Source organism: Rhamphochromis sp. 'chilingali' (assembly GCF_963969265.1).
Source record: "Rhamphochromis sp. 'chilingali' genome assembly, chromosome: 16".
Classification (NCBI taxonomy): domain Eukaryota; kingdom Metazoa; phylum Chordata; class Actinopteri; order Cichliformes; family Cichlidae; genus Rhamphochromis; species Rhamphochromis sp. 'chilingali'.
The window spans coordinates 34,485,647-34,513,570 of NC_137943.1; the positions used below are offsets into that span (position 1 = coordinate 34,485,647).

General features: G+C 44.1%; 2 protein-coding genes across 3 annotated transcripts in view; one reads left to right on the top strand and one right to left on the bottom strand.

The window, feature by feature from the left end:
• The first annotated feature begins 15,763 nt into the window (after window positions 1-15,763).
• LOC308412834 (uncharacterized protein) lies at window positions 15,764-23,574 on the top strand. Of its 2 annotated transcripts, XR_013974631.1 has the most exons (4): window positions 15,764-16,038; window positions 17,054-17,350; window positions 19,682-22,448; window positions 22,962-23,571. XR_013974631.1 is itself a non-coding variant. In XM_080907446.1 (3 exons), the coding sequence occupies exons 1-3, from the start codon at window positions 15,912-15,914 to the stop codon at window positions 20,983-20,985; spliced, it is 1,728 nt and encodes a 575-aa protein (XP_080763572.1). In that variant the 5' UTR covers window positions 15,764-15,911; the 3' UTR covers window positions 20,986-23,574. The 2 variants fall into 2 exon arrangements, 1 of the variants encoding a protein (XP_080763572.1); XM_080907446.1 differs by having other exon boundaries at window positions 19,682-23,574.
• Window positions 23,575-25,123: 1,549 nt separating this feature from the next.
• Window positions 25,124-27,924, bottom strand: part of LOC308383726 (CYFIP-related Rac1 interactor B-like) — a 14,511-nt gene continuing 11,710 nt past the window's right edge. Inside the window, exons 8-11 of the mRNA XM_080861820.1 lie at window positions 27,624-27,703; window positions 27,411-27,537; window positions 27,162-27,232; window positions 25,124-27,077 (exon numbers count right to left, since the gene is read on the bottom strand). Coding sequence (XP_080717946.1) covers window positions 27,008-27,077; window positions 27,162-27,232; window positions 27,411-27,537; window positions 27,624-27,703 — 348 coding nt within the window. The 3' untranslated portion in view covers window positions 25,124-27,007. The remainder of the gene's footprint in view (window positions 27,078-27,161; window positions 27,233-27,410; window positions 27,538-27,623; window positions 27,704-27,924) is intronic.

Here is a 27,924-nt window from a genome sequence, read left to right on the forward strand (position 1 = left end):
CAGGCAGGGTTTGCGTTCGGCTCGCTCGTCAGATCTGGTTTTAAAGGATTGAAGTTGTTACAATGAAACAAGCTGGAGGCGACAAACAAGCTTCACTGAAACGGGCTGGTGTCACAGTCATTTATTTTTACTGTTGAATGTGATATAAATGAGTGATGTAAGTAAAACAACCTAAAATCTGAGGTTTCTGAGGCAGAACAGGATAAAGTGTGTTTTTGAAATATACGCTCAAAATGAATGAGACCAATAAAGCAAATATTTTTTTAATCAATAATCAGAATCAGCATATTTAATCCCTGAGGAAATGATGTGGGTTACAGTTGCTCAGTATAAATAACAGAAACACAGACATTTAAGACATTTAAGTAATAGCACAATATATACATATCGCTCAACAATAAAATAAAATTAGGATTAACAGGTGATTAAAAATAAATATCAAGAAAGCTGACAGGATCATCGCAGAGTAGAAAGAGTGTGTGCAAAAGGGTGTAACTACTGCAGTGTTTGCGCTGTGTTAGAGGGAGATGGCGTCGGGCAGGAATGGTTTCCTGTGTCGTGGTGATATTTGGTCACCTGAGTTTCTCGCTGAACGAGCCAGCGTGTCATGGAGTGGGTGGGAGGTGTTATCCAACATTGTCTTTATGACACCACCTTGAGGGAGTCCAGCTCCATTCCCACAACACTACAGGCCTTACAGATCAGTTTATCGAGTCTGTTGGCATCTGCGACCCTCAGCCTGCTCGCCCAGCATGCAACAGCATAGAGGATCGCACTGGACACAACAGACTCATAGAAAATCCTCAGCATTGTCCGGCAGATGTTGAAGGACCTCAGTCGCCTCAGAAAATAGAGACGACTCTGGCCCTTCCTGTAAAGTGCTGTGGTGTTTTTAGCCCAGTCCAGTTTATTGTCAATGTGTACTCCAAGGTATTTATAGTCCTCCACAATGTCAACACTGACCCCCTGGATTGAAACGGGTCAAGTGTTTCCTGGTCTTCCTGAAGTCCACGATCAGTTCCTTGGTCTTTGCCACGTTGAGCTGCAGATGATTCTGCTCACACCACGTGACAAAGGAGTCGACCACAGCCCGGTACTCTGTCTCATCATCCCTGCTGATGCATCCAACCACCGCAGAGTCATCAGAAAACTTCTGAAGATGGAGGTCTCTGTGCAGTGGCTGAAGTCTGTGGTGTAGAGGGTGAAGAGGAAGGGGGAGAGGCGGTCCCTTGTGCCTCTGTGTTGCTGATTACCTTGTCAGACACATAACATTGAAGACGCATGTATTGTGGTCTTCCTGTCAGGTAATCAACGATCTAGGACCCCAGAGAAGCATCCACCTGCATCGCTGTTAGCTTATCACCCAGGAGGGTCGGCCTGATGCGGTTGAAAGCACTGGAAAAGTAAAAACCATGACCCTCACAGTGCTCGCTGGTCCAGGTGGGTGTAGACACGATTGAGCAGAGAGATGATGACGTCCTCACTTCCCAGACGGGGCTGGTAATCAAACTGAAGCAGATCCTGATGTGGCAACAGTGCTATATGGAGAGGGAGGGAGCGACAGTGGTGTGGCTCAGGCTGACAGGTGAGGTTGTGGGTGTGTGAGCATTCACTGAAAAACAAATTCAACTCGTCGGCTCTATCCTCACCTGATCCAGTGGTGGTCTTCATGCCACTCAATAAAGGCACATGAGTCAAATTCAGCCTTCATATGGTTGGACTCATCAGCAGCAACGACGTGGGAGTTCACATCTCAGACAACCTCACCTGGACCACCAACACCGCCTGCATCACCAAAAAGGCCCAGCAGCACCTCCACTTCCTGGGACACCTGAAGCAGCCAACCCTCCTCCCATCCTCACCATGTTCTACAGGAGCACCATGGAGAGCGTTCTGACCAGCTGCATCTCCGTGTGGTTCAGAAACTGCAATGTTGGTGATCTCAGCAAACTACAACGAATTGTTAAAGCAGCTGCCAAGATCACTGGAACATCTCTCCCTCTGCTGCAGGACATCTTCCACAACTGCTGCATCAGTAAGGCCTCCGGCGTCATGCTTGACCCCTCACACCCCTCACATGGACTCTGTTCCCTCTGGCAGACCCTACCGCAGCATCGGGGCCAGATCCTCCAGACTGCGGTTTAGCTTTTTCCCCCAAGCCATCAGACTCCTGAACTCACTGCCGCCCCCTCGCAAACATGGGTTCTCTGAAAAGACGTTCTGAATATGACTTTTGCAGGGAAAATAAAGGTATCTTTTGATATTCTTCTGACTTTTATTTCACTCATCTGTTTCTGATATTTAATCACTGATAAAGAGTCTGGGCGCCGGCCGTGAACTTTCCTTGTTGCGTCTAGAGTTCAGGCATGCAAGAAACAAAAGAAAAGAACCACTTTGATAACAGCATCAGGACAGGATCCTCTCTCATTCTTTCCATGAATAAAAAACTAATTTCTGAGTCGCAGTGACTCAGGCTGATTCACGGGAACAGTCCAGACTGCTGAGTCATGCTGAAAACCTGCAGATCGTCCAGGACGGTCAGCAGTGACTGAGGGGTGACGAGTTTCCGGTTTCTGCTGCTCCAGAGCTTTGTTTCCCACTTTTTCCACATTTCTATTACCTCAGCGCTCATGTTTCTGATTAATTCTCAGTTTGAATTTGAAATCTGCATTAAGAATATTTTAGAAGAAGGCACAAACAAGCAGCCGCTAAGGGACAAGGAGCTTTGAGAGATGGAAAGGACTTTGAAGACGTCTCAGCGACACTAAGACGATTCTTGTTCATCCACACAGAGAGACATATGAGACTCTTTGTGAACCTCCAGGTGTCCAAACCACCGTGGACAGCTGAGTGTTGCTCTGAGGTTCCAAACAGAGAAGCCTGTGGACCCACAGCCTCTGAGTGACTGACTGTAAGGTGCCAGGAAGAAAATCCGCATGAAGATAAAGAATGGGCTCTCGGGTGTCCACTGGGCTTTTAAATGCCTCCCACAGCAACCATAAATGAGTCCAGTGTGTCCTTGAATAAATCATGAGGTGTTTCATGGACTCCTAAATCTCCTCATAAAAACATATAGTGGGCTCTTAGGTCTGTGGTAGTCAAGCATGCAGTGGGTAATCAGATGTCCCCATGCAGACTTGTTGGGATTGTCATGTTTCCATTTATGTCTTTTAAGGATCTTTCAGGAGGTGACAATAGACCCTCTGCTGTCAAACGAGCCATTTGAAAAGCACATACAGGGAATATCATGTGTCCACCTAAAGACATTAGAGGCTCCGAGGTACCCACACAGGCAAAATGCCAAGAGGAAGTGGGGACGTGTACTCAAGGGAATTTCTGCATATTCCTGTTTGTACAGGGCATCCAGGTGCTCTCATTTTCCTCTTGAGGGGAATTTGGGAACGAATAAACACTATAAAAGCTCCATAAAAGACTGAGACAAATTCCTGTGACCACTGAGGCGATGGCAGGACTCCCACCTGCTGCTCATAAATCAGGAGCTGCACTTTCCTTGCGATAAACACAGTTGGAGGTCTCCCTGAAAAGCAGAGAGACTCCTTTGGCGTATCTTTTCCTCTGAAAACACACAGTGTTGAAATACTCCTGCTGAGCAGCTTCATCCAGACTGTTTGACACCAAATGATGTTTTAATTTCTGCTGAGTTACAGTCGGGACAAAGCTGGAAGCTGTGAATCTCATCAGGTAGGCAGAAGGCACGGATCAGGTGGCAAATCTGCCAGACTGGTGTTTGTTCGCGCTCTCTGACAGGAAGCTCGCAGTCACATGATCTGAGCTCTCAGGGTGACAAACAGCAGATCAAAGAGAATTCACAAACCATCGGGGGTGTGGTACATGTTGCTGTTACTTTGGCCATGTTGTCAGCAGAGTGGGATCTAGTTTGTGGTGATTACATGTTGATACAAAAAGCCCCTTAAAAACATATTTGTGTGTAACTCTGTTGTTGTGTTAAAGTGCTGCACTGTACCAAAGACAAACACGTGAGCTCAGTGAACCTTCCTGCATGGATGCAGGTTCAGTGACTGCCGGTGCTGTTCCCACTTCCTGCTGCAGAAACTGCAGTTGAACTGCATAATTTGAGATATTCAAATAAAAGCAGAAAACAGTTTCCTGGGACTCCCCTTGGAGAGATTTGCATAGACTTACCAGAAATTTCCATTTTTAATAATTGGTTTAAGTTCCATCCTTTGCATTTTATCCTGATTTTCTGGAGTCCAAAGCTCATAACTCATAACAGGCAGGAGTTTCTACACGTTCAGGGTTTTTGTACATTTAATAACTGAAAACTGTAGAAAAATCTTAGACAGGTGTTTGCTGGATACAGTAACTCGAAGTGTGCACAAAGAGACAGTTTAACTGTTACAATCATCCAGCGTCAGTCATTATTTGTCAGAGGTTCCACCGTGTGGACGCGTCTTTGAAACGCTAAGCTGCTGCTGCTGCTTTGGATTCAAACACAAACACTCAAAGAAGGATTAAATAGGGATGCTTGCATGTGATGTAAGGAAAATGTAAGGAATTCATTTTTGAGTTTGATTACTTAAAAACAAACGAACAAAAAAGTATCAAGTAATGTGTGACACAGATGTTTACAGATGCTTGCTTAGAGCTTTGCACTGATATAAGAGTTAAAGTTCTGTTTTAAACATCTTTATTTATGTTTTCCCTTTTTTTTCCTGTTAACTTTGAAATGTATTGTTTGCTACAAGATTTAAATGTAGATTTTAGGATTCGTTGTCATTTGCGCTGAAGCACTGCCGAGTATGAGGCTTTGTTTTTGGAGCAGATGGTAAAAAGAGACGCAGAGAAACGCAGAGTTTTCATTTATTCAGCATTTATTGTTGCAGGCTGTAGAGGATCGTGCAGCTGAGTTTTCTCACTTTTTCCAGGTGAAGCAAACAGCAGCTTCCCCTGAAGCTGTTCAACTGCTCACAACATTAACATGCAAATGAGCTCACGTGTAATTTCCACAGAAAACACAGCAGCTTTACGTCCGGTCAGAGCTGGTTTACCAGCCTGCAGGGCAGAATTAACCAGCAGGTCTTTATTAACATTTCTGTGCAAAACCTGAGAAAGCAGGGGTAAAATCTTCTGTTCTCCAGGGCAAATGAGGCCAAACCTAAGAAACAACACCATCTTACAGATGATGATGATGAAAAAAGAGAGGGTTTCCTTTAAACCTCATACCTGTCTTACCCGTCATTAGACATTTAAATGTTTGCTGCAGTATAAACTGTAAAAGCCTTTACAGCCACCTTCTTATTCCACGTCTTCATCCACCATCAGTGTCAGTTCTCCACTAGTTTGGTTTATGAGTGACTCTGATGACTCAAGCACAACTTGTTCTCATCCTGAAAAAGTCCAAATCTGTTGACTTGTCGTATTATGCACAAATTGTCCTTTGACATTGGAGCATTTATGGATCTGCTTTAGCAACACAGGATGCTCAAAGATAGCTTTCCACTTTGAAAACCAACAAGTTCTGGATTAGACTGGAGGGCTGGCAGTGGAGTGTACTTACCAGTGTTTGCTTTGTGTTGGCAGCTCTGTATTTGATTACTTTGTTACTTTGTAATGCATTACAAAGCAACAAAGTAACGTGTTAATGTAATTACTTTACATTTTTAGCAACACAGTAATGTGATGCGTTACTGTATTAATTGAGTAATTACATTACAGTTACAATCCACTTTCATTACAAAGGTCCACATGGGCTACAATCAGCTGATTTCAGCTCAGGTGCAGGAGGAGGAATATGGTGGAAACAGCTGTTAGTCAGTGGAGAGTTGACTTTTATTTTATTGCATGAAAGGTAAGGAGCACGATGGTAAAATGCAAAATGCACCCAGAAGAGTTGCAAACAGCTGCATCTGCTGCTAACACAACTTCAGCTCTTTGTGTTCACAAACAGCATGCTAATGCTAAGCTAGCCAAGCTCCCAGAGTGATGTTAAAGCTGAGTGCATGCTGAGCCCACCCAGCAGCCAGAGCCTGGACTTCAGCAGGTAACAAACTGATGAGCGGTCAGTTTATAGACAGCGTGGTGATGGCTTTAAAGTCTCTTTGTGCTGGATTTCATGTTTGCTTTGTGTTCATACCTAAATACTAGGGGTGCAACGATACTCGTAACGATATTGAACCGTTCGATACATCTTTTGGTTCGGTACGCATATGTATCGAACAATACAAAATTTTTCATTTATTTTATCAACTTTTCTTCTGACGATGCCGTCTGTGTTGAACTGAACTGTGAATTTTGTGTATTGTTGCACGTGTGTCCTCACAGGATAGGGATTTGTGTTGGCGTGTGTAGCCTCAGGTTTATATTGTTAAATGGTAATTTTGTTACAATGCATTTCTGGTCATTTTACTGAGCAAAGAGTTATGTAACAAGTAGTGTAATTAATTACTTTCTTTGAGTAATTAAGTAACATACTGCATTACTTTTAAGAAAAGTAACAAGTAATGTATACTACATTACTTTTCTTGAGCAACAACCCAACACTGATGCTTACATATGTGGAGCTCTGTGGTTTGATCTTTGGCTTTCACTTACTGTTTGGTTACGTTTAGTCACTAAAAGTTTTGGTTTAGAAAAGGTCATAGGTCAGGATGATCTTCTCGTTCCCTTCGTAGCAGTAAGCCCGCTCGCTGACTAATGTCGGACTTAGAAGTGACAGTTTTGTCTTTCTGTTATCATAATGCTATGTGTCATAACCTGATGTGTCAGGTTCAGTTTTGACAAATCACATGAGAGCAGGTGGCCAAAGGATGTTTTGTGTGTAAAATGTTTGACAAACTGAACAAAAATGGGCTGAAAGCACACCGAAGCTGAAACACTGACGTGCCCCCTGAGCTCCCCCTCTTTCTGTAGCTCAAAAACCAGTCAGGTGACCTTACAGCACACCTCCACAGGTGTTCATCTCTCTTTGTCAGGACTGTGAGTGACTGACGTCTTCTCCTCAGTAAGTTGTCTTGCACCTGCTGCTTACGGCTATATCATTTTATTTTTGTGCAAACTGTGGTGACCTGATAACTGCGCCTTTATTGAGCAGATCTAATCAACCGTATCAGCAGCTCGAGTTTCAGTCTTGTGGTTTAGGCACATCTGAAGCTTTTTTCTGGGTTTTTCTCTATAAATAAACAAAAAGTTCAGCTTTGAAAAGCACCTGTAGTGATGACACTGAGCTTTCACACCCTTCAACCTTCCCACCCATCCTGCCGAGCTCCCATGGGACACCGAGATGGCCTCCCCCCAAACACCCCCCTGCGCCCCCTCTCAGTGCGTCTGCAGCAGGGTTTTCCCTTGCGCAGAGCTGCTCCCCACGCTGAGCGGAAAAACTGTCTGTCTGCAGACCACCACAGAAAAACCTGCCGACCACAGCGCGGCGTGCTCACTGTTGGGTTTCCACAGACGTACAATTGTTTTAATGACACAAAGGATTTTCTGTTGTGGTGGGTTCGTTACTACGGGAAGAAAAGCATCCAGAGTTCAGCTGGTTCAGTCATTAATTTAAAATCAAGTGAAAAATAGAAACTAAGTTCACTTCTTGCAAAGACAATTTAAGACTGTAAGACTGTCTGAGGTTTGAAGGGAAACAAACTGCCGTGTGACGTCTCTGCAGATGATTTATAGTCATTTTTACAACAAGAAATTATTCTTAGCACAAAAATTCAACTCAGCAACTCTAGAAATGTGAGAAAAGCTCCATGCAGACAAAGATGCAAGCATGCAGACTGAAATAAATGCTTGATTTTTGGGGCGATGATGTTTTTGGAATGAAAGTTGTACCGTAAAATTAAGTTAAAATATAAGAAACCATTAGAAAAGGATCATATTTTACACACGTCAACAAAAAGTGACGCCCGTCAGGCTCAACAACACCCCAAGCTCCTAAAACAGAGGGAAACAGCACCACGAGCACCTCCTGACGAGGCCCGATTACTTTTTGTGGCCTCAAAGAAAAAGAAACTGAGGATGATGCAGGAAAAAATAAAACAAGAGAAGAACCAGAAATTATAAATGAAACCATGTGAGTGACACAACCTGCAGTACCTCTAATGACCACCGGTGGCAGGTAAGCAAGACAGTCGCTACCAGCTCGCAGGTTCAAGCTTTTGTACTTAAACTTCATCCATATTTCTATAAACCATTCATATTTATTTATGGTCATTAAATCATGAACATATTTTATATATATATAGTAAGTAGTTAAACATCTCTCATTTATTCAAGTATCTTTGCAACATAAATATATTATATGCATATATGGTTATACTGCTGTGTAGCAGCTGTGCGACATTGTCAGTATTGTGTGTTGTTGTTATTCTGTCGCATGAACTACGGTGGCCCTGAGAGGCCAAACAGACTGCAACAAACACCAGCAATAAGAAAAACACTGCAAAAGCACACAAAACACAACGGAAATAGAAAAAACTGATTTCCAAAAGCACAGGGGAAGTGTTTCTGGGGAGACAATAACCCGACGGACCAGTTGCAGGGACCCAAAACATGGTAGGCGTGTTTTATCATCATTCATATAATACTGATGACGGATTGTTAGGCTAATAGTTAGGCTAACACACTTACCTCTCATCTTTTCTTTCCTCACAAAACCACTTCTGTTCAGCGTCTCCCAGCACAGTTCTTAGCATATTTTGCTTCCTGCAACTGGTCTGCAACTTTTTTCTATTTCTGTTGTGTTTTGTGTGTTTTTGCAGCGTTTTTCTTTTTGCTGGTGTTTTCTTAAGTTGCAGTGCGTTTGGCCTCTCAGGGCCACCGTAATGAACACACTGAAAGCAAAGAAATAACTGCAGCCCAGTTCCTTGTATGTGTGAACATAACTGGTCAATAAAGCTGATTCTGACAAAACTGTCACATTAAATCAAACAAGAAGCACAATCAGAAGAAACAATTTTAACAACAGCACTGGGAGAGTTTCCTGCTTCATGTCCTGCATCACATCATCACACAGCATGGACACGAGAAAAAACAAAGTGTCAAAATTCTTCCAAAACAAAGAAGAAAATATCTGAGGGGAAATTTCCCTTCAAAGCAACAATCATAATGGAAACAAAATCTGGGGCCAAAGAAAGACACGGGTGAGTAAATCTGGAAGGTAAATGTGTCAGAAATCAGCATGTGAGTAAAAGCGTGAGTCATCGGTGTCTCCCCTTCACCTCCCTCAGCTCTTCACGCTTCATCGTTCAGACTGAGCAACTTTCCACAAGAACACTTCTGCAAAATCAGCTGAAGGAGCAGCCCTCTGTGTTTCTGTTAAACTGCCTTTCACCACAGGCCAGCTCGCTTTGAAGGACTCGCGCTGTGTATTTATGAAAGCAAAAACAAGACTTTCACTGCACTCAGAGTGGGAAGATGGTCTCAGAATTGCTTTTGTCTGGAAGTTCCCACTTTCAGAACCATTAGACAAAAAGGCGTAAAAACGACTGCGGTTAAAAGGTTTGCGCAAATAAACATCAGAGAGGCGTGAGCGCGCAGGCCGGGTTACTCTGACCGACGCCACAACATCTGTTTATGAGCATTTCAAATCTGCGCGTTAAAAATAAACCGAGCGGAATCCCCGAACATTCAAAGAAAGTATTTTCATAAAATTGTGCTGAAGAACTTTTTACTTAGCGGGAATGTTCGTGCATGCAGCAGAGCAGCAACGCCGCAGTGATGCTGCATGTGAGGCGTGTTCAGCATCCACGCTCCCTGAGCTCTGACTGATCCTGTGGGCTTCACAGCATTTCTGTCGTATTAATAGTGCCCACTGTTTTGATACAGTGAAGAAGAGTTTCCATTGATGTTCATCATGTTTTGTGTCGTCATATGCAGCTATATGATCAACAGAGATGATTTTGCTGGATTAGCAGAGACGGGAGCTTCATGATCCGGGCTTTCCCTTCTGGAATCATAACAGGAATAATAAACTGATGCCACAGTGAACATGGACAGCTCTGGACTCGCTCGCTCACTACAAACCAGAGCAGTCTGCAGATGTGCTTTAGTAATGCTTCCAGGATCGCTGGGGCTAATGGCCGAATGAAGTTCAAGGACTCACAATGAGGCAGGAGGGAAAGGAGGGAGTCCTAAACTTCTTTGGAGCATCCATACACAGTTTTGTGTCTGTGCCACTCCTGAGTTCAGAGCCGGTCCAGTTCTTGTTTTTCTTTGGGAGGAGCAGCCATAAGCAGCAGGACTGGAGTCTGTCCCAAAGCTCAGTGACCATCATTCACACTCTCCAAGGTCCATCTTCAGAATAATTTATCATCACTTCTGCAGCTGCCTGATGGAGCAGCCAGGCTCTCAGCTGCACATCAGGATGTTTTCAGTCCAGCTGAAGGTCTTTCAGAAAACACTGTGAGAGGGAACTTTTGGACTATGTTACCGAAACCTTAATCTGGAGTTTCAGCTGTATTTCCATGCACTGTGCACAGTAGATGGAATGATCCACTTTACTCTGGTGTGAAAAGTGAAAAAGAAACTGAAAGGCACATTTCAGTAAACAGCAGCAGCTCAGTTATCTGGAAGGCAGTAACCTAAAAATACACCCTTGTTTCCTGAGCTTCAAACACACCACCTTGTGTTTTTCTGAGAAGCTTCACCTGCTGTGGTTTCTTACATCAGCTCAGGTTATTTATTGACTTCTAGTCTCTCTTGAGACGACTGACAGCAGCCATTCGTCTTCAAGCTGACAGAGATGGTGACACTGTGCACGGCCACGTCTCGTACAGCCGTCCCTTCATCCCAGAACCAGAGAAAACACAGATCCCAGAACAATAAATGTTAATGGGCTCCAACAATGCACCTGCTGATATACATGTAAAGAGGACCATTAAACTAATGAGTCAGAACAGTCGGCTTGGAGCTGACGGCCACAATAGGGAAGTCGGAGACGGCCCAGTCTGGCTGCTAAATGTGGAACAGCTTCACTGCTGCACAAAATGCAGTATTTTTACATTAATGTGTCACTGTGACTAAACTACATGTTTATTCTTGGGGCAGGATTTGCTGACCTAGCAAAGTGGGAAAAAAACTCGAGCGATTCAGCCCAAACCAAACTCCGTGATAATGAAGACGGAAAAATAACTAAATATAAGGACACTGACTGAAACTCGGAGTAAAAATAACAGCACCACAGAACATGAGCCCCAGCCTCCAGCTCCAACTTCTGAGGTGGACATTTTTTGTTTTGTGGCTGCAAAGGCAAATAAAGACAAAGAACCTTGAAGCTTCAACGCCACAAAACCAAACAGAGAACCATCGGGCTGCCAAGCTTCAGTTTAACCAACGCAGGCGGCTGTAGCTGCTAACTGCACCCCTGAACTGGACACGCGTTTGTGCTGTTGGAGATTTTAATGAGTCATGTGACCAATAATATGGCTGCTGTGAGTTTAATGGGAATAACAGGCCGGCCAAGACGTCTGAGCTCCAGCTTCTCTGAGTGAAATTCAATTTTTTATTAATTTAATTACCGTCTTTATAGTCAGTGCTAACAATGCTAATGAGCGTTAGCATGCTTTCACCTCAGTTGGCCAAAATGTTCAGGTTGAGGCCCAAAATCAATGAGTGATGCCGCAGTAATCACGTCCATCTTTTGTATACAGTACGTGCAAAAACGATTTTATTATTGCGATCTTTTCCTGTGAAGCTCATCGGTTTTGTAGACCTCGCTGCTCTGGACCCACAAAAGTACAGGAACAAAGGAGGGATGCAGGTGTTTGGGAGATTTAATGAAAACCACTTCATGCAGCAGAGCTTTGAATCCTGTTCACAGTGTTACTGGTGTGTTTTGCAGGAGGCACTGGTGAACTGTGGGCCAGTAACAGTTAGCTGTAAATTGTGAGTCACTGACAGAAACGAGGACGTTAAGATGAAAAGAAAACAGTCGTGTTAGTGTTTGCAGTATCTTATCACACAGCTGCCGTCTGGTTAACCCACAAAACTAAAAGTAACACTCCCCACCTGACAGATCGAACTGCTGAGCTGATAAGCCTTCACGTGTCCCCTGTTTACCCACGATGCCGTGCGGTTTTATCACTCAAACGATGGAGCGGTTTCCTTTTTCACTCCAACATCAATCCCACCGACCTGCAGGAAGGAACTCCTAACACGGGCAGCAGGTGTGCTGTGTCACAGTGAAGTTTAATGAATGCACACGAGCGGTTTCAGGGACAGAGATGGTTGTTGAATAAAATAAGTTCCTCGAGTAGAAAGCTCACGTTCCTCATGTTGTTGGAAATAGATTGTTCGAGTTCTCTTACATGGAAAAACCAGAACATCACTTCCTTATTTCCTCACTTCAGCCCTTCCTTAATAACTAGAAGGATGCACATCGGGATCCAAAAATTATTTGTTCATAGAAATGAATCAAATCAGAATCCAGCGATAGTGACACCTCACAAGAACAACGTCCTGGGTTTGGATCGTTCAGCCTGTTTGCAGGTTCTCTCCAGGTTCTCTCTGGGTTCTCTCTGGGTTCTCCGGCCTCTATAGTCCAAAGATAAGTATGATTGGTTAACAGGTGTTTCCAATCTGGCTGCAGGTGTGAATCATTTTGCCTTTGGTTTTAACCCTGCAACCACTGGTCCAGGTGTATGTTACCTTTTATTAACAGACAAATACAGGTTACATGTTACAAAGGAGCCAAATCAACAGTAAGTGTTTGCATCCTGTTAAAGCAGAGTGCTAGCGTGGCTCCTTCACAGCTCCACGCTGTATAAAATCATTCACACACAGTGTTTTGAAGCAGGTGATCACCATTTGCCTGTTTTGTCCAGTACAACTTCTGGCCCAGGTGCTATGAAGTATCTGACTAGATTTTTCCACTTCACTCATTTAAAACACTAAATTTCCGCCGCTTATCATTTTTATTTTTCACGCCTCCACTGACATTACAAGCGTGCCTTACCTTTTCTGTGTTGCTTTCGTGTGGTTTGGCTCTTCCCACGGTTCGTGCGGATCCTGATATTGATGCTGTTTTGCATGTTTTTTGCAAAAATGGAGATTTTCCAACAAAAGAGCAAAAAACCGAAGCGTGAAGAGTCTGAAGTTGCTTCTTTAATTTTTTATTTTTATTGATTATGCGGATCATGAGAGCTAAAAAGAAAAGGTTGGATATGATTATTGATGATGTATCTGGTTTCTTAGATTCTACACGTTTTTAAAATGCCTAAAATCATCACATTCCTGTAATAAAGATGAAGAGCAGCGCTGATGGAGACTGCAGCGACTCCACAGCAGTGGGAGCTGCTCCACCTGCGTGAGCGTTTTATTATCTGTGAGGCTGATAATACAAACCACTCTCGGGCTTATTTTTAACTGCCACAGCTGAAGGAAATCGTGCCTGATGTGATAATAATAGTTGACCTAAAAGGAGTCAGGAAAGGGAAATATCCCCGAGGTTTGACTTTATCTCAGTGGAAAGTGAGTTACAGCCTCCATCTGCCCCTGCAGGCCGCCGTGAACTGATCAGAGATTTCTTTTTCCATTTTAACTGTCATGAAGTTATTTTACGGGAAGTGACCACGATCTTCTGTCCCTGCACGGGGAACCGGTCTGCAGCGTCGGGTCCAGGTTCTGTCGCCCCTGAACGCACAGATCAGTCATCTGGTTTACTGCAGTACACGTGCTGCATTGTTTCTATAGCTTGATGTTGTCATCTTTAAATTAAGCAGTAGTGGGTGTCTCCCACCTGACTCCCTCAGAGTCAGCTGACTGGTTGACGTGTGTCCCGTGGTTCTGGCGGTTAGAGGCCACACAGAAACATTAACGAGAGTTTGGTTGTTTCATGTGTCAGAGCACTTGTTGATCCCTTCAGCAGGACATGGGCGTGCTCTCTCCTCCTTCTACAAACGCTTCATAAAAAGTGTCTTTGATCTGCGATGAGACACGTCAAACACGCAGGAAGTCTTTCTTTCTGAAACACACACACGCTCACAACCCACGCACTTTATCTAATCTTTACACTCTCACTATAAAGATAAGATTTCATTCAAATATCTCAGTCAAGATAACATGCATTCCTCTCCCGCCCACGTCCCTCTCTGAACACATTAGCAGCAGTCTGAAATCCAGTGAGGCGTGGAAGTGCCCCCTACAGGCTGCACTGCTCATTACTGTAGCTGTAAACGACTCGTGATTAAACAGAATCAGGTCGAGCGGTTTGGAGACAAAGTTAGAGACACACTGAGACGGTTTGACATGTGCAGAGCAGGGACCGAGGATACACCGGACACAGGATGATGAAGATGGAGCTGCCAGCAGATACAGGCGCAAATATCAATAGTAGCAGTCCAGATACTGGTATCAGATCAATACCAGCACAAGAAGTTTCTTTCTTCTCAGTTCAGTATGGAGCCCACTGATTTATGTTAAACCTTTTTTCTTTTTAATGACACAAAAACCTCAAACAAGCACTGTGGAAAACATCTGACCCTTTTTGTGTCGACTGTCACGTCTGTTTTATTTAAAGCCTATGTCACATTCAGACTACAGCAGCTGATCCAAAGTGCTTTACAGACACATTTGCATAAAAAACACATTTCCCAAAAATCCAGCCTCAATATCAGAAATTACAAATTGGTCATGATTCAGCCCAGACATCCCGACACGCTGCTCTCCCACATACACCGCCTTCATAGGGTCAAAGTATTGGTTTGGTCCCTGTGTTACTTGGTATCAGCTGCCAAACAGCTGGAGAAGACAAAGACCTCAGAGGAGGGTCACAGAGGGGTGGTGCAGCAGAGGAGGAGGAGGAGGAGTGTGTGTGTGTGTGTGTGTGTGTGTGTGTGTGTGTGTGTGTGTGTGTGTGTGTGTGTGTGTGTGTGTGTGTGTGTGTGTGTGTGTGTGCAGAATGTTTACAAACCACGTCATCATTTTGTGGTCATTGTGGTTTGATATGACAAAAACATGTGGCTGGTTTGTTTTCTTGTGTGATTAAAATGTGTCAGTGTTGTTATGTTGCTCTACAAAACAGGTGTGTTGTGCTGACGGAGTTCTTCACCTCCTTTTAGCTGATCCTGTGCTCCTGCTCGCTCCCAGTGAAGAGCCTCTGCCATCTCCAGCTCGGCCGCCTCCAAACCGTCAGAGCAGGTCTCACTAACGTCATATAAACCTTCTCTTTTACTCTTGTTGCTGTCCTACTGCCACACGTCCCCCTTACACTCATCTCCACCTGCTCCACCCTGCCTGCACCCTCTTCTTCACCTCTCTGTCCATTGCTTTGAATATTTGACCCCAGGAATTTAAACTCATCCACCTTTACTAGCTCTGATCCTTACAGCTTCACCGTTGCACTCGTCTCCCTCTCATTGACACACATCTTACGTCTGCTGTCTGTAAAAGAAAGGAAGAGAGCTCCTTTTCCATCAGGAGACCAGCTATCAAACAGATGGACAGACACCAGAGGAGGACACAGAGACTGGGGAACCAGCTGAGAAGTTTTAATCTATGAAACCAGCCTGAGAATTCTAAAAAACCAAAGTCATGTAATAACTATACGGCGCCAACTGGCAGTCCACAGTATAACTCCTCCTAACTCCTCCTCAACATCCCACACCAGTTCCATAAACGGAGCTTTTATATTTGGTTTGAAATCATAACATTTGAACACATATATACATACAGATATAACATCTGTGTTTAGTGTAAAGCTGCTGCTGGGATTTTATTTCTAACACCGAGCAGTTGGGACTTCTGCACCCTGCGGGGAAAAGAGCGGAACCAAAGTCCGACAGTATCACCGTCGGAACCTCAGAGTGTGACATCTGCCGGATGTAAACAATGAAAGCGTTAGCATCTAGCGTTAGCTCGAAGACCTGAGAACTAAAAACAGGAAAATGTTTCCGTGTTTGTATCTCTGATGGAATATTTCAGCTGTTGAAGTAGAAATGTCCTCTCCTGAGTGTGCGACAGAGTTTAAGAAGGAGAGGATAACGGAAACCGCAGAGGGAGAGCTGGATGAGCGCAGACTGCTGGACATCACCTGGAAACCCGACATAAAGCCGCACAGCACAGGTGAGTCTCACATGAAGCTGACTCATTCTCATCACAGCTCTGCGTTGGATTAAAGTCCAGGAAAACAGATACAAAAGCCATGAGCTCATCTCACAGAGGTGACGACACTGTCAGGGGAAAGTGATGTCAGCTGGACAAAGACAGCCGTGACAGCATTAGTGTTTTTAGCAGTCTGTCTGATGTCATTCATTGTTGTTTGTCTGTGTGACGCGTGTTTATGTTTGCTTCAGTCAGGATCTGTTCAGTCAGAGAAACAGTCCCTGTGAGCCGGAACTTAAATTTCAGCTCTGCGGCTTTATTCGTTTATTATTGTCCAGGAATGTCCGCGTACACATGCGCAGTCAGAGGTCGATGGAGCGGAACAGGAACACGTGATGTTTTCATACAGCATGGAAATGTTATTGGAAGGAGGAGGCGGGTTACAAAGCAGCTTGCAGAGAAAGCAGCAAACCTTTACCATTTAAAGGCTTCAGTTCTGGCTCGTTGCAGCTGAAGTCATCACATGTTTAGAACAGTTTCTGCTCAACCATCTCGCTGCCTTAAAAACGTTTGATACGAAGTTTGAACACCGAAAATAATTACTGGAAAATCTTTATTTTTGGTTTTGTTTTGTTTTTCCACCCACTGTCAGGCCCTTTGTCCACACAAACATGAATATTCCGCTCACACTGGTGTGGTTCACAGCCAAGTGTGAAGCCACGTCGCTCAGGTCGCGGCTCTCGGCGTGCAGCGCCCTCTCCTGGTCAGGGAGCCACAGCATTTTCTCAATCGAGACCTGCTCTATTTTATTTTGCTTCTTTGTTTTTTCTGTGTAACTGAAATCTGTTCTTTTGTCTAATTTTGAGACATTTAGCTTTGTCGTATTTTTTCCAGTTATTACCGTTACTCGTTGCCTTCTACAACAAAGACATTTTCCATCGTTTATTCGAAGTGTTAGTACATAAAATAAGAAATTGCTTTTATAATTATTTTAGATTAATTTATTACATTTTTAAAAATATTGTTGTGCCTCCAGACGTCTCACAGCAGCATGTCTGTAAGGAGGAGGAGGAGGTTCTCCCTGAGCAGCAGCTCTGTGACCAGGAGAGGAGCTCCAGTGTGGACCAGGAGGAACCAGAAGCTCCACAGATTAAAGAGGAACAGGAGGAACTGTGCAGCAGTCAGGAGGGAGAGCAGCTGGGATTGGAGGAGGAGACGGATACCTTCACACTGGTTTTGGAAAAAAATACCATGCAGTGTGAGGGAGACATCAGACATCAGTGCAGACCGTTGGATGTCATCTGGAAACCTGAAATCAAGTTACACAGAATAGGTGTGTGAAGCTGAGGTGGTCCTAATGAAGCGAGTGTGTCTTACATGTGTAGGAGCACAGGGTGAGGAGTACGAACTAAGGCTGCGTCCACACGGCAGGTCTTAATGCTCAATTCCGATTTTTAAATCAAATCTGATTTTTCTGTCTGCTTGTTCAAACTACAAATAAAATGCGACAGCAAACGCGCTCTAGTGTGAACGCTCAAAGCAGCCGCATGCGCAAAAGAAGACGTCACACACAACGCGCTCTGTTTACACCCAGAGTAAACAGTATTGTTTGACTGATGGCCCTTAATATTACGTTTCCCAATTTTGCTTTAAGTTATAAAGTTATTTTATTATTTACATTTGGCCTAATAATGATCCTTATTGCTGTTTCAGAGGAGCGCTGCTTCAAAGGATAGCTGCAGATTTCTGTCACAATCTGCAGATTATACAGAACAAAGAAAATGTTCACGTTTCTCCAACGTTGTCTTCCCAACAGTTTCACTGGATGGACAGGAAGTGTTCACGATGTCTTCTCCGGCGCTGATAATCGGCATCTGTCTCGTGTCAGTGACGTAAAAAAGACGGATTTAATGCGACGTGACCATCAAACAGCAGTCGCTTTCTAAAACATCAGATATGTCTCGGCTTCAGTAGCACATACGAAAGTGACCCAGATCGGATTTGAAAATATCGGATTTGCGCCGTTCACGCTGTCAAAGCGTGATCAGATATGGGTCGCACAGGGTCAGAAAAGTCGGATTTGATGCGCTTTCGCCTGCAGTGTGAACGTAGCCTTAGAGTAGACCCTCCTAGCACATATAAGACACACGGCTACAAGCAGAGAGTGGACAAGATTTTAGCTTTTTTAAATCCAATATCAGTTTTGCTTAGTCAATCAAAAAAGTCTTGTTTCAAATCTCTAGAAAACTTTATTCAGGAAAAATCAAAAGTTTAAATATAATATTTTTACTTTAACAATTTCCTTTTGATTTGATTTTGATTTGATTTTGATTTACGTGCATTTGCACAGTAATCTGACTTTAGCACACATCACAGCTCCACATCCTGAAAGCTGCTTCACTTATTTCTCCACAAATGAACATTTTACTGTGAAAGTCTGCCTGCTGACGGGGATCTGATGTTATCAGTTTGTGGTTTGGTCCCTTTGGCTCTGACAGAGCCGCGTTACTGTGTGATGCTTCTTCTGCCTCATAAACAACAGATTCTATCACGACAGTGAAAAAAATGTGTGATGATGATTTTATGACAACATAGAAAATTCATTTCTATCCTTACTGATGATCTGAGTCAAAGCAGGAATCAACTGTCACAAAGTGCCAGCAGCATCATTACAGTGTAACAATGGTGACACAGCTTTATCTGCAGTGATGCAGCACAATATCAGCAGAGGCTGTTTTCAATGGAAATATTTAAGTAAAAGTATAAAATAAGTGCATAAAGCTTCAGTTTCACAGTAACTAAAGTACCTTAACCTTTGTGACTCCACAGAGCTTCACTGTTGTCACACAATCAAACTGAAACTGATTTTCCAAGCAGATGTTGGGTCGAGCGAGCGCTCCAGCGACGCTCGGTGGAGCCGCTTCTTGCTGCTCTCTGCGGCATGTCTGCGCTTGTGGCCGATGTTGGGAAGGGAAGACAGGGAATGTAAATACAGGATGATATGTCTGTGTCACTGATATGGTGACAGTTATCACACCAAAACCTGTACCGATATTATTTAATGGTGCAGGCAAAGCTGCGTCGGCCTGTTCTAATAACAGACCTCAGTGTGAGGAGCTGAGACAGGACAAAGTAACCAGACTGTAAATAACAGGAAACACTTTCACATTAAAAATAAATAAGCCAGTGATGGAAACACGCGTTCTATGTTTTTAGCCTAATGTTTGGGTCTCTGTACACTGAGGTGTCCAGTTTATCAGTACGTGCATCAGCAGACAGCTGAAGCCAGCGTCTCACTGCGCTAACAGCTGGCTCAAGTTAGCGCGTCTCTGATTTTAACGTTTATGAAGAGATAAATGTTTTTATGATGTTACAAAACTCCTCAGGAAGTTGCAAGGAAGAATGAAATTCTGGAAAAATGGTTCAAGGAGGTCAAATTAGGGCAAAACAAAATATTTTTATTAATACCTGGAAAAAAGACCCTAAACTACTCCATGTACAAAAGGGCTCTCCTCACCCTGAGCTGAAGGACTCTGTCAGCCTTCAGCAGCTGTTTCTCAGGTGCATCCAAATAATCTGACATTTCATCTCTAATCACAATTAGATTCTAGAATATTTTTACTTTTCCTGTAATCACACTACAAACCTTTCTGTGTCCCTCCAGACGTCCCACAGCAGTACGTCTGTAAAGAGGAGGAGGAGGAGGTTCTCCCTGAGCAGCAGCTCTGTGACCAGGAGAGGAGCTCCAGTGTGGAGCAGGAGGAACCAGAACCTCCACAGATTAAAGAGGAGCAGGAGGAACTGTGCAGCAGTCAGCAGGGAGAGCAGCTGGGACTGAAGGAGGAGACGGATACCTTCATGGTGACTCTTACTTACGGTGAAAGCGACCACAGTGAATCAGAACCAATCAGTGAGCAGCTCCTCTCTCACAGCTCTCAAGAAACTGAGAGCCGAGATCGGGAAGGGAGTGGGAATGTTGAGTCAGGAAAGAGTATCAAGCTAAGAGGGAAGAAACAGTTCAGAAACAGAGGTCACAGTGATGTGGATAACTGCAACACTGTTGCAGGTAAAAAGCCAGTAAAATGCGCTTTCTGCGGAAAGGTTTTCAAACACAAGTCGCAGATGGAGCGACATCACAGGATCCACACGGGCGAGAGGCCGTACTCCTGCACAACGTGTGGGAAAGGGTTCAGCCAAAGCAGCAATCTGACCGTCCACATGAGAACGCACACCGGCGAGAAGCCGTACTCCTGCGAAACCTGCGGGAAACATTTCACCTGCAGCTACAGTTTGTTGGTCCACATGAGAATCCACACAGGTGAGAAGCCGTATTCCTGCGAGGCGTGCGGGAAGCATTTCAACAGTAGCTTCAACCTCAAAGTCCACACGAACACCCACGCGGGCGAGAGGCCGTATTCCTGCAAACTGTGCGAGAAAACCTTCAGTCAGCCGAGTAACCTGAACGTCCACATGAGAACTCACACAGGTGAGAAGCCGTGCCTTTGCAACACCTGTGGGAAAAGATTCACAGACTTATCGGCGCTGAAAAACCACATGACCGTCCACACAGGGGAGAAACTTTATACCTGCCAAACCTGTGGGAAAAGTCTCAGCTCTAGGAAAGGCCTGATGGTCCACATAAGAACCCACACAGGTGAGAGGCCGTACGTCTGCAACACCTGCGGGAAAAGGTTTACCGAACTGACGGCGCTGAAGAAGCATGTGATGATCCACACGGGCGAGAAGCCGTACATCTGTAACACCTGTGGAAAAGGTTTCATCCAGAACATCCATTTGCTGTATCACATGCGGACACACACAGGTGAGAAGCCTTACTCCTGCAGCACCTGCGAGAAACGATTTAAAGACCCATCCAAGCTGAAAATTCACACAAGGACTCACAGAGGTCGGAAACAAAGCCCGGAAGCACCTGTGGGGGAGAATTACCCGGCAGACCAGGCCCGATAAACGTCTGGATTTAAACATCTGTTTGTGATGTGTGAGCTCGCCGTCACACAGAGAGCATCGGAAACTGTACAGCAGGCGTGTGTGAGATATCCCACAGTAAGGCTGCTGTGAGCCTCTGTTATTCTGTTACCTGTGTTTATTCCACTGTTTAGGTTATTTTGCTGTGTACTGTAGCTTTGCCTGTTAGGAGTCACCACATTTCAGTCTCCGTCACCTGCATGTTCTTGGCTCCTCCCACCTGACAGGCCCACCTTTAACATTGTTGGGGTCGTTACTCCAAAAATCCAGTATGCTGTCTGCACGTCCTCGCTTATTTAAAAGTCCCTGAAGAAAGTCGCACTTTACATCATTGCTGCATTACTTCGAGACACCTGTGGTGCAAGCAGCGCTGTATCTGTATGTGATACCACACCTCCAGTTTCTCCACAGAGACACATTTCAGCTCCTGTCTCCGTCCATCAGCGCGCTCGGAGCAAACGGCCCACCTGCTGCTGACGTGACACCGCTGCTGCTCACTAATCTTCACTCTTCTTTCCCAGAACTTCTTCTGTGGTCACCTTTATTCCTTGGTGCTTCCTGCGGCTCTGCTCCATGTCATCAATATGCTTTATAAGTTTATTAGATCTCACCACAGCGTGCGGCCTGCAGTGAACGCTCAGCGCTTAGAAGCCGTGGCATTCATGCAGAACGTCTTCATGTTTCCTGGGAACGTTTAAAATTTGAAGGTTTTTATAAGAGACTTGTTTCAGTGTTTGAGATCAGTGCATGACTTTAGCTGCGAGGAGTAAATGTCTGAATGTTTAATTCAAATATACAATTTAAACATTTTATTAAACTGTTTGGTGCAAGTGAAGTAATGTTTGTCGCTATAGTTACAGCATTCTCCTCCCTCCACACGGAGCAAAATTAACGAGTTGTGTTTGAGAAAAAAAACTTTTAATCAGGAGCAGGTTCGACCATGACTGTAGAAAACATGGACGACGCGACAGCTCCCCAGAAATGAAGCCAAAACGTCTCTATCGCCCCCTGGTGTCTGGCTGCAGTATAGGTCATAAACCCCGCCTCCTCCATGTTAGCGGATGGGACTGGGGTCAGACTAAAATAGATTAATTCCCCTTAGATAATTTTTTTTCCAAAGATTCTTTCTTTTGTTTTCAATAGTTCTCATCACGCTGATTGATGTCCGAGGGGTCTCCTTTCCCATGAGTTTGATTCTAATTCCTACCGCCATCGTGTTAAATTGGGGTGAAACATCATCATAACAGCTTTGACTGACAGCTGCAGTCACGGAGAAACTTGCGTATCTCTGTTCGCGAATAGCAGATAGAGCGTAGGCTCTGCGAGGAGGGCCAGAGTTTACGCTACGAAAACACGACCCAGTGTTTTAACCTGACAGCCTGAGGTGTTCTTCAGTAAACTGGACTACCCGACAGAAGGACCCGAGGCCCTGCTGCACCTTTTCGGTAAGTTAAACGTGTTTGTAAGCTAATGCGTAACTACTGTCCTTAGCTCGGTCCTGAGACCTAGCTAAGATGAGCACTCGGCTGTCAGGGTTCGTTTAGCTAATCTGTGCAGGTGAATGAATTTACCCTGACTAAAGAAATCAAGCTGCTCAGTCACTAATTATCATTACTATACTTTTATTACAAGTATTATACTGTAAAAGCAACAGGCTGCATCCTGCTACAGCTCCTGTGCAGAGCTGAATATTAAATATGTGCAAACAACAGCATGTTTTCAGTCTCTTGCCACATCTGTAAAGACAGTAACAATTTTTTAAAAGCTTGTACTTCAGTAGCTCCTCATTACTCAGGAACTATGGATTAAAGTACTGTAGTGTACTGTAATACTGAAAAAATGTAAGAGAAGAGCTTCAGATCCTGAGTGTGTGAGGACAGAAGAATCAGCTTTATTTCAATTTTGAGGGATAAAATTTATATCTGAGTTGGATGGTTCTGTTGTCTTTGTGATTACAGGAGCTGCCCTCAGATTCAGACCTCAGCACCACCCAGTGACAGCAGACAGATCATCCAACATGTTCACGTGTTAACTGCAAAATGAACTGATGGAAACAGTGCAAAGGTTAAAGTACCACACTGTTTTATTGATAAAGTTAAAGACAAAAAAACAAAAGGATTAATCACCCCTGTAACTGTGTCACTATATATCAGCATTAACAGGACCTCAGTTTGGTGTTTCAGAGAGCTGCTGATCTCAGACCTGCACAGCTTCTGTTTTAAACACTTGATGTACTCAGCTGCATGAAGAGCACGTTTGAGTTTCTCTGACACAATTAAATAAAACCTGATGAAGGTCAAAGGTCGTCACTTGTATGTTGAACTACAAACTTGTGATCTGGAATTCTTTCAGTGTTTTGCAGATAGTGTTATTTACCATAAAGTGATTCAGAGAGGATCATGTGTTTTTAAATATATAACTTTCTACAGGACTGAATATAATATCTTTATGTAAAAGTCTGGAGCCTCTGGGGAGTATCTGAGTATTTATAACATTACACAAACCAAAGGTCCCCATCACAGTGTTCATGAATCTATGAATCATGTATCTATGAAGCGCCTTGAGGCGACTTATGTTGTGATTTGGCGCTATATGAATAAAATTGAATTGAATTGAATGAAATGCTGGGTTTATCCATCTCGTGGGGCGGGCCTACGGAGGAGTGCTGAAGATTTCCCTGTGAGGGAGCTGCTGGTGAAGATCAGCAGCAGCCGTTCTTCTCTGCGTGAGTAGCTTAATGTTGTTCGTGTGTAATTTACGTTGAGTAGGCTAACCACGTTATTACATTAATGCATGTAAGGTGAACTAGCAAACACCGTGGTAGTTACATGCAGCTGTCTTCTTGTTTGATGGCAGATACTCCCTTCACCCTGCCCAAAAAGGCTAAAATGACCAAAGAAGAAGAGGGAAACAGCTGAACATGAGAGCTCTCATGTTTAACACACACTTTATCCATAAACAGAGGTTTTTGGATAAAGTGTGTGGTTTTTTTTCCATTGTTTAAGCACTGCTTCCAGCCAAGAGTGATGCCATATATGCCCTATAGCTGCAGAAAAGGCTAACATTGTTATCTTTTTACAAAAAAACCAGCTGAACATGAGAGGTTTTTGGACCAATTTTGTGTTCTCCATTCTTTAAGCACCGGTTTGAGCACCGTTTAAGCACCGGCACCGTTTCAAAAGTACCGGTTTGGTACTGGTATCGGATAAAACCTAAACGATACCCATCCCTAGTAAAAACCAAGGAGGAACCTACCCGGGGGATTAATAAAGTTTTATTTTATCTAATTTACTCTAATAACTTTAATCTCAGCCAAACCGGTTTACTCACGAATAAATAAAACACTGAAAAAAGCCCAACAATAACATTTTTAGGTTGTCTAAGTGACTTCTATATTACGTTTAACCTGAGTAGCGAAAGTCCACGGTGATCTGAAAATGATGTGCCGGGAGTTGTGCCGTTCTCGAGCTCTCGGCTCGCTATCGAGCTGGTGGGTAGCAGACGTCTCCGAAAACGTCGAAGCACTTATGCAAATATGCGAAATCTTGATAAACCGAGCAGATATTTCAAGTTTACACGCCCACGTTCTCGCCTGAAAATATGTTAAAAGTTTATTTTGTTACCCAGAAAGATTAGTATGAGTAATTTTAAAACTTAGTAGAGGCCGCCATTGTTGGAAACTGGAGTTTGGCTGGGCTGCGCTATGAATTCTGGGATATGGTGGGCCACGAAGGACACACCCGACCCATCCTTCAAATTTGGGGAAAAGGAGGACGCATTTGTCGGCTGCATTCGGAGGAATGCAGCCTTCGGCACGTCGCTGTGACGTAATCTGTCTACAAATGCGTCCTCAGGAGGACGCAGCCCATGAATTTGGACACGAGCTTTTGGCTTCATTTTTGCACAATGGGAGGAGGCGGTGTCGCGTCGTCCATCTTTTATACAGTCATTGGTCCCGACTTTAGAAGGACGTCGTCATCCAGCGAACACAAAGGTCAAACCTGCTGCTTAGTGCGCCCCCCTGTGGTCTGATGAGTGACGCTGAAACCTTTGATTAGTTAACTGCTGTGTGGACGCTCCCACTCAGGACTTGATGATGACGTGAGAGACAGACGCATCATTCTTAAAAATGTAAAAAGTTTATTTTGCCAACACAGACATCATTTCAAACACTTAATGCCATACAGTCCCTGAAACGGCAGCGCTAACATACAAAGCAAAACAAGAAGCTCAAAGTTTCCAGTCAGCCGGCCCAAAGTAAAGTCCTCCTCGGTTTCCCTCGTACCTCATCCTCCTCATCATCATCATCACAGTGGTTCTTTGGTTGGCCGATACCCGCTCTCAGCCCCTCCCCTCCCCCCGACAGTTTTGTGTTAGAGGATTTCAAACCTCAACAATGTTTCAGTCTAAGCTTAACAAATGAAAGATAAATTGAGCTGAGTGTAAAGAACATACATGAAACCACAGAGAACTATTTGAAACGGTGTGTTTGGTTAAACCAGGGGACCAAATGAGGAATTAAAGCTTTTCCACCAAAGAAACTTCAACGTACCATCAAATAATTAGAACAACTCAGCACAGTCATAAAAGAAGAAAACAAGAACACTGAAAAGGCCTCAGATTTACCATCAGGCTGAAACATCTCAGCTCGATGAAACTCTTCTGTAATGTTTGAGATGGCTAAACCAGTTTTGGCTGTGACGTTTTGCACCGCTGACATCACCTCACTGCAGACATCAACAAACTACATTTCATTAAAGTTAAGAAATAAAAGTGTGAGTTGTGCAGAGCAGGACTCCACACACGGCCGTGGTGACGGGTTGGTTTTCCTGCCTGTTGGTTTGGTTTGATAAAGATTTTGGAAACAACAGCAGCAGCGGTTCAAGACCCTAAAAACATACTAATGCTCATTTTATAAATGTGAGGGGGAAAAACATTCTCAGAAGAGGACAATAAAATCTGCCTCTCCAGGAGTTTCAGATGGTTTCCATAATGTTTGGATCTTGTTCCGCTGGTGTGAGAGGACTGGTGGAGAAAATAGATCCTCAAAATAACCACAGAGGGTTTTTTTTTCTTTGAGGAACGACAGCCGAGGAGTTCGATCAGATAAAAGCTGTCTTGGGTTCTTAAAAAAAATTGTGATGGAAAAGAGGCCAAAGTGGTGATTGAACCACCAAAACACTTAAACAGATGGACGCTGACTGATCTGTGCTGCTTTGAAGGCGACCGACTCGCATTCACGTCACTGAGCGTTACAGACGACCTGCTGAGCGCTCGCTCCGCAGGCTTGGAGATTTTAGTCGTGTGGTCGACTTTTTTAAGCCCTCTGACATCAAACTGCTGCGACCTCACTTTTGATTGTTTCTGTTTTATGAATGAGACCCAATCAGCTGCAGGCAGACCTCCAGGTTTTCCATGCGTCTGAAATTTTACCCACATGGCTGTCCATCATCATCATCATCGCCACTGGTGAACTTTCCTGTTTACTTCTGTTTCCTGCATTTACAACGTGAAGTCTAAAAGGCCAGAGTGACACTCTGTTCACTGGCTTTTCTTACTTTCCTAGCTTCTTTGTAAACTTTGCTAATGACAGAGGTGTGGATGCGACATCATCATCAGGATGCTTTTAGGCTGGAACAAACGCCTCCACCAGAGGGCGCCGATATGTTTTCTGCATGTGTGACTTTCTGTAAATTTGCAATAACCAGCAAAAGAGATTTAAGACATTAAGTCAGCTGTACTACTGCTAATGCCCACCAGGTGGCCTGTAAACCACACATGACGTGAATGCGAGTCGAGTTCATATTTAACCAATTGTTCTTGGTTTATGTCCTTTTTTCCCTTTTTTTTAAAAAAATTTCTTAACAACAAAAACAGCTTTTTTTCAAAATGACAGTTTAAAACAATAATCACAGAAATATTAGATAAAGGTTTGTTCAGTAGTTCTTTTGAAATTCGGACCAAACACTGTGACCTCCCTGCAGCCTTCCAGTTTCATGTCGGGTTAATTTTGCTGCAGCATGTTTTTGATCTGCTTGGAGGTAGTCTCATCGTTCAGATGTTTGGTCGTGTACCTGCAGGGGTGAAAGGGTGGAGCTCGTTTAAAGCCTGTTTGGCTGTGCTGGTGGTTTCGATGTGTTTGTGCGGCGAGTACACACCTGAGAGCGTTCAGTAAACCCTCCACGCTGCTGGGCGGCTGCTCCTTCAGCACTCGGATGCACCCTTTCATCTGAAAAGCACCAAAAACCAAACGTTGATTGATCCCTGCAGACACAGGCTGAGGTTTCATGCTCAGCAGATTCGTGGGAAACGACAACGGGGGTGATTTTCTTAAACTGTGAGGAGATCATTGCAGAAGTGTGCAGGGTTATTTGTAAAATTTTAAAAAGTTATGTGTGCTAACTTACATCTATATTGGAGGTCTTAACGAAGGCTCCAGCTGGGTGAACGTGGTCGTACAGGATGATGACGCCGACCATCACGCGGAGGCAGAATAACACCGTCTCCTCGCTCGCAAAGCGACTGCGATACTCCCTGCGCACAAACACACACAGTCATGAATCTGCTTCATGACAGAGAAACGGTGATCGTGGTGTGTTCAGGGACACGTCAGGACTTACGGTGTGTCCAGCATCACTTTACACACGCTGGCCATCGTGCTCAGGCAGTCTGTCGTGTTTTCGATCGGCACCTCCGGATGCTGAGCGACAAAAATCAGAATCAGTTTATCAAACTGTGTTTTCACAGTCGGTGCTGAGGCTGCCCTCTGCTGGTGGGTTATAAAAACAAAAACCAGCATACAGTTCTGTGTATTAAAAAAACTGCAAATAAAATAGTCCTGAAGTACATAGACTGAATCTCATACTGAGCCTCTGCAGCTTTATTCTTCTGTTTTAGCTCAGCCTTTAAGCCAGCTTTCAC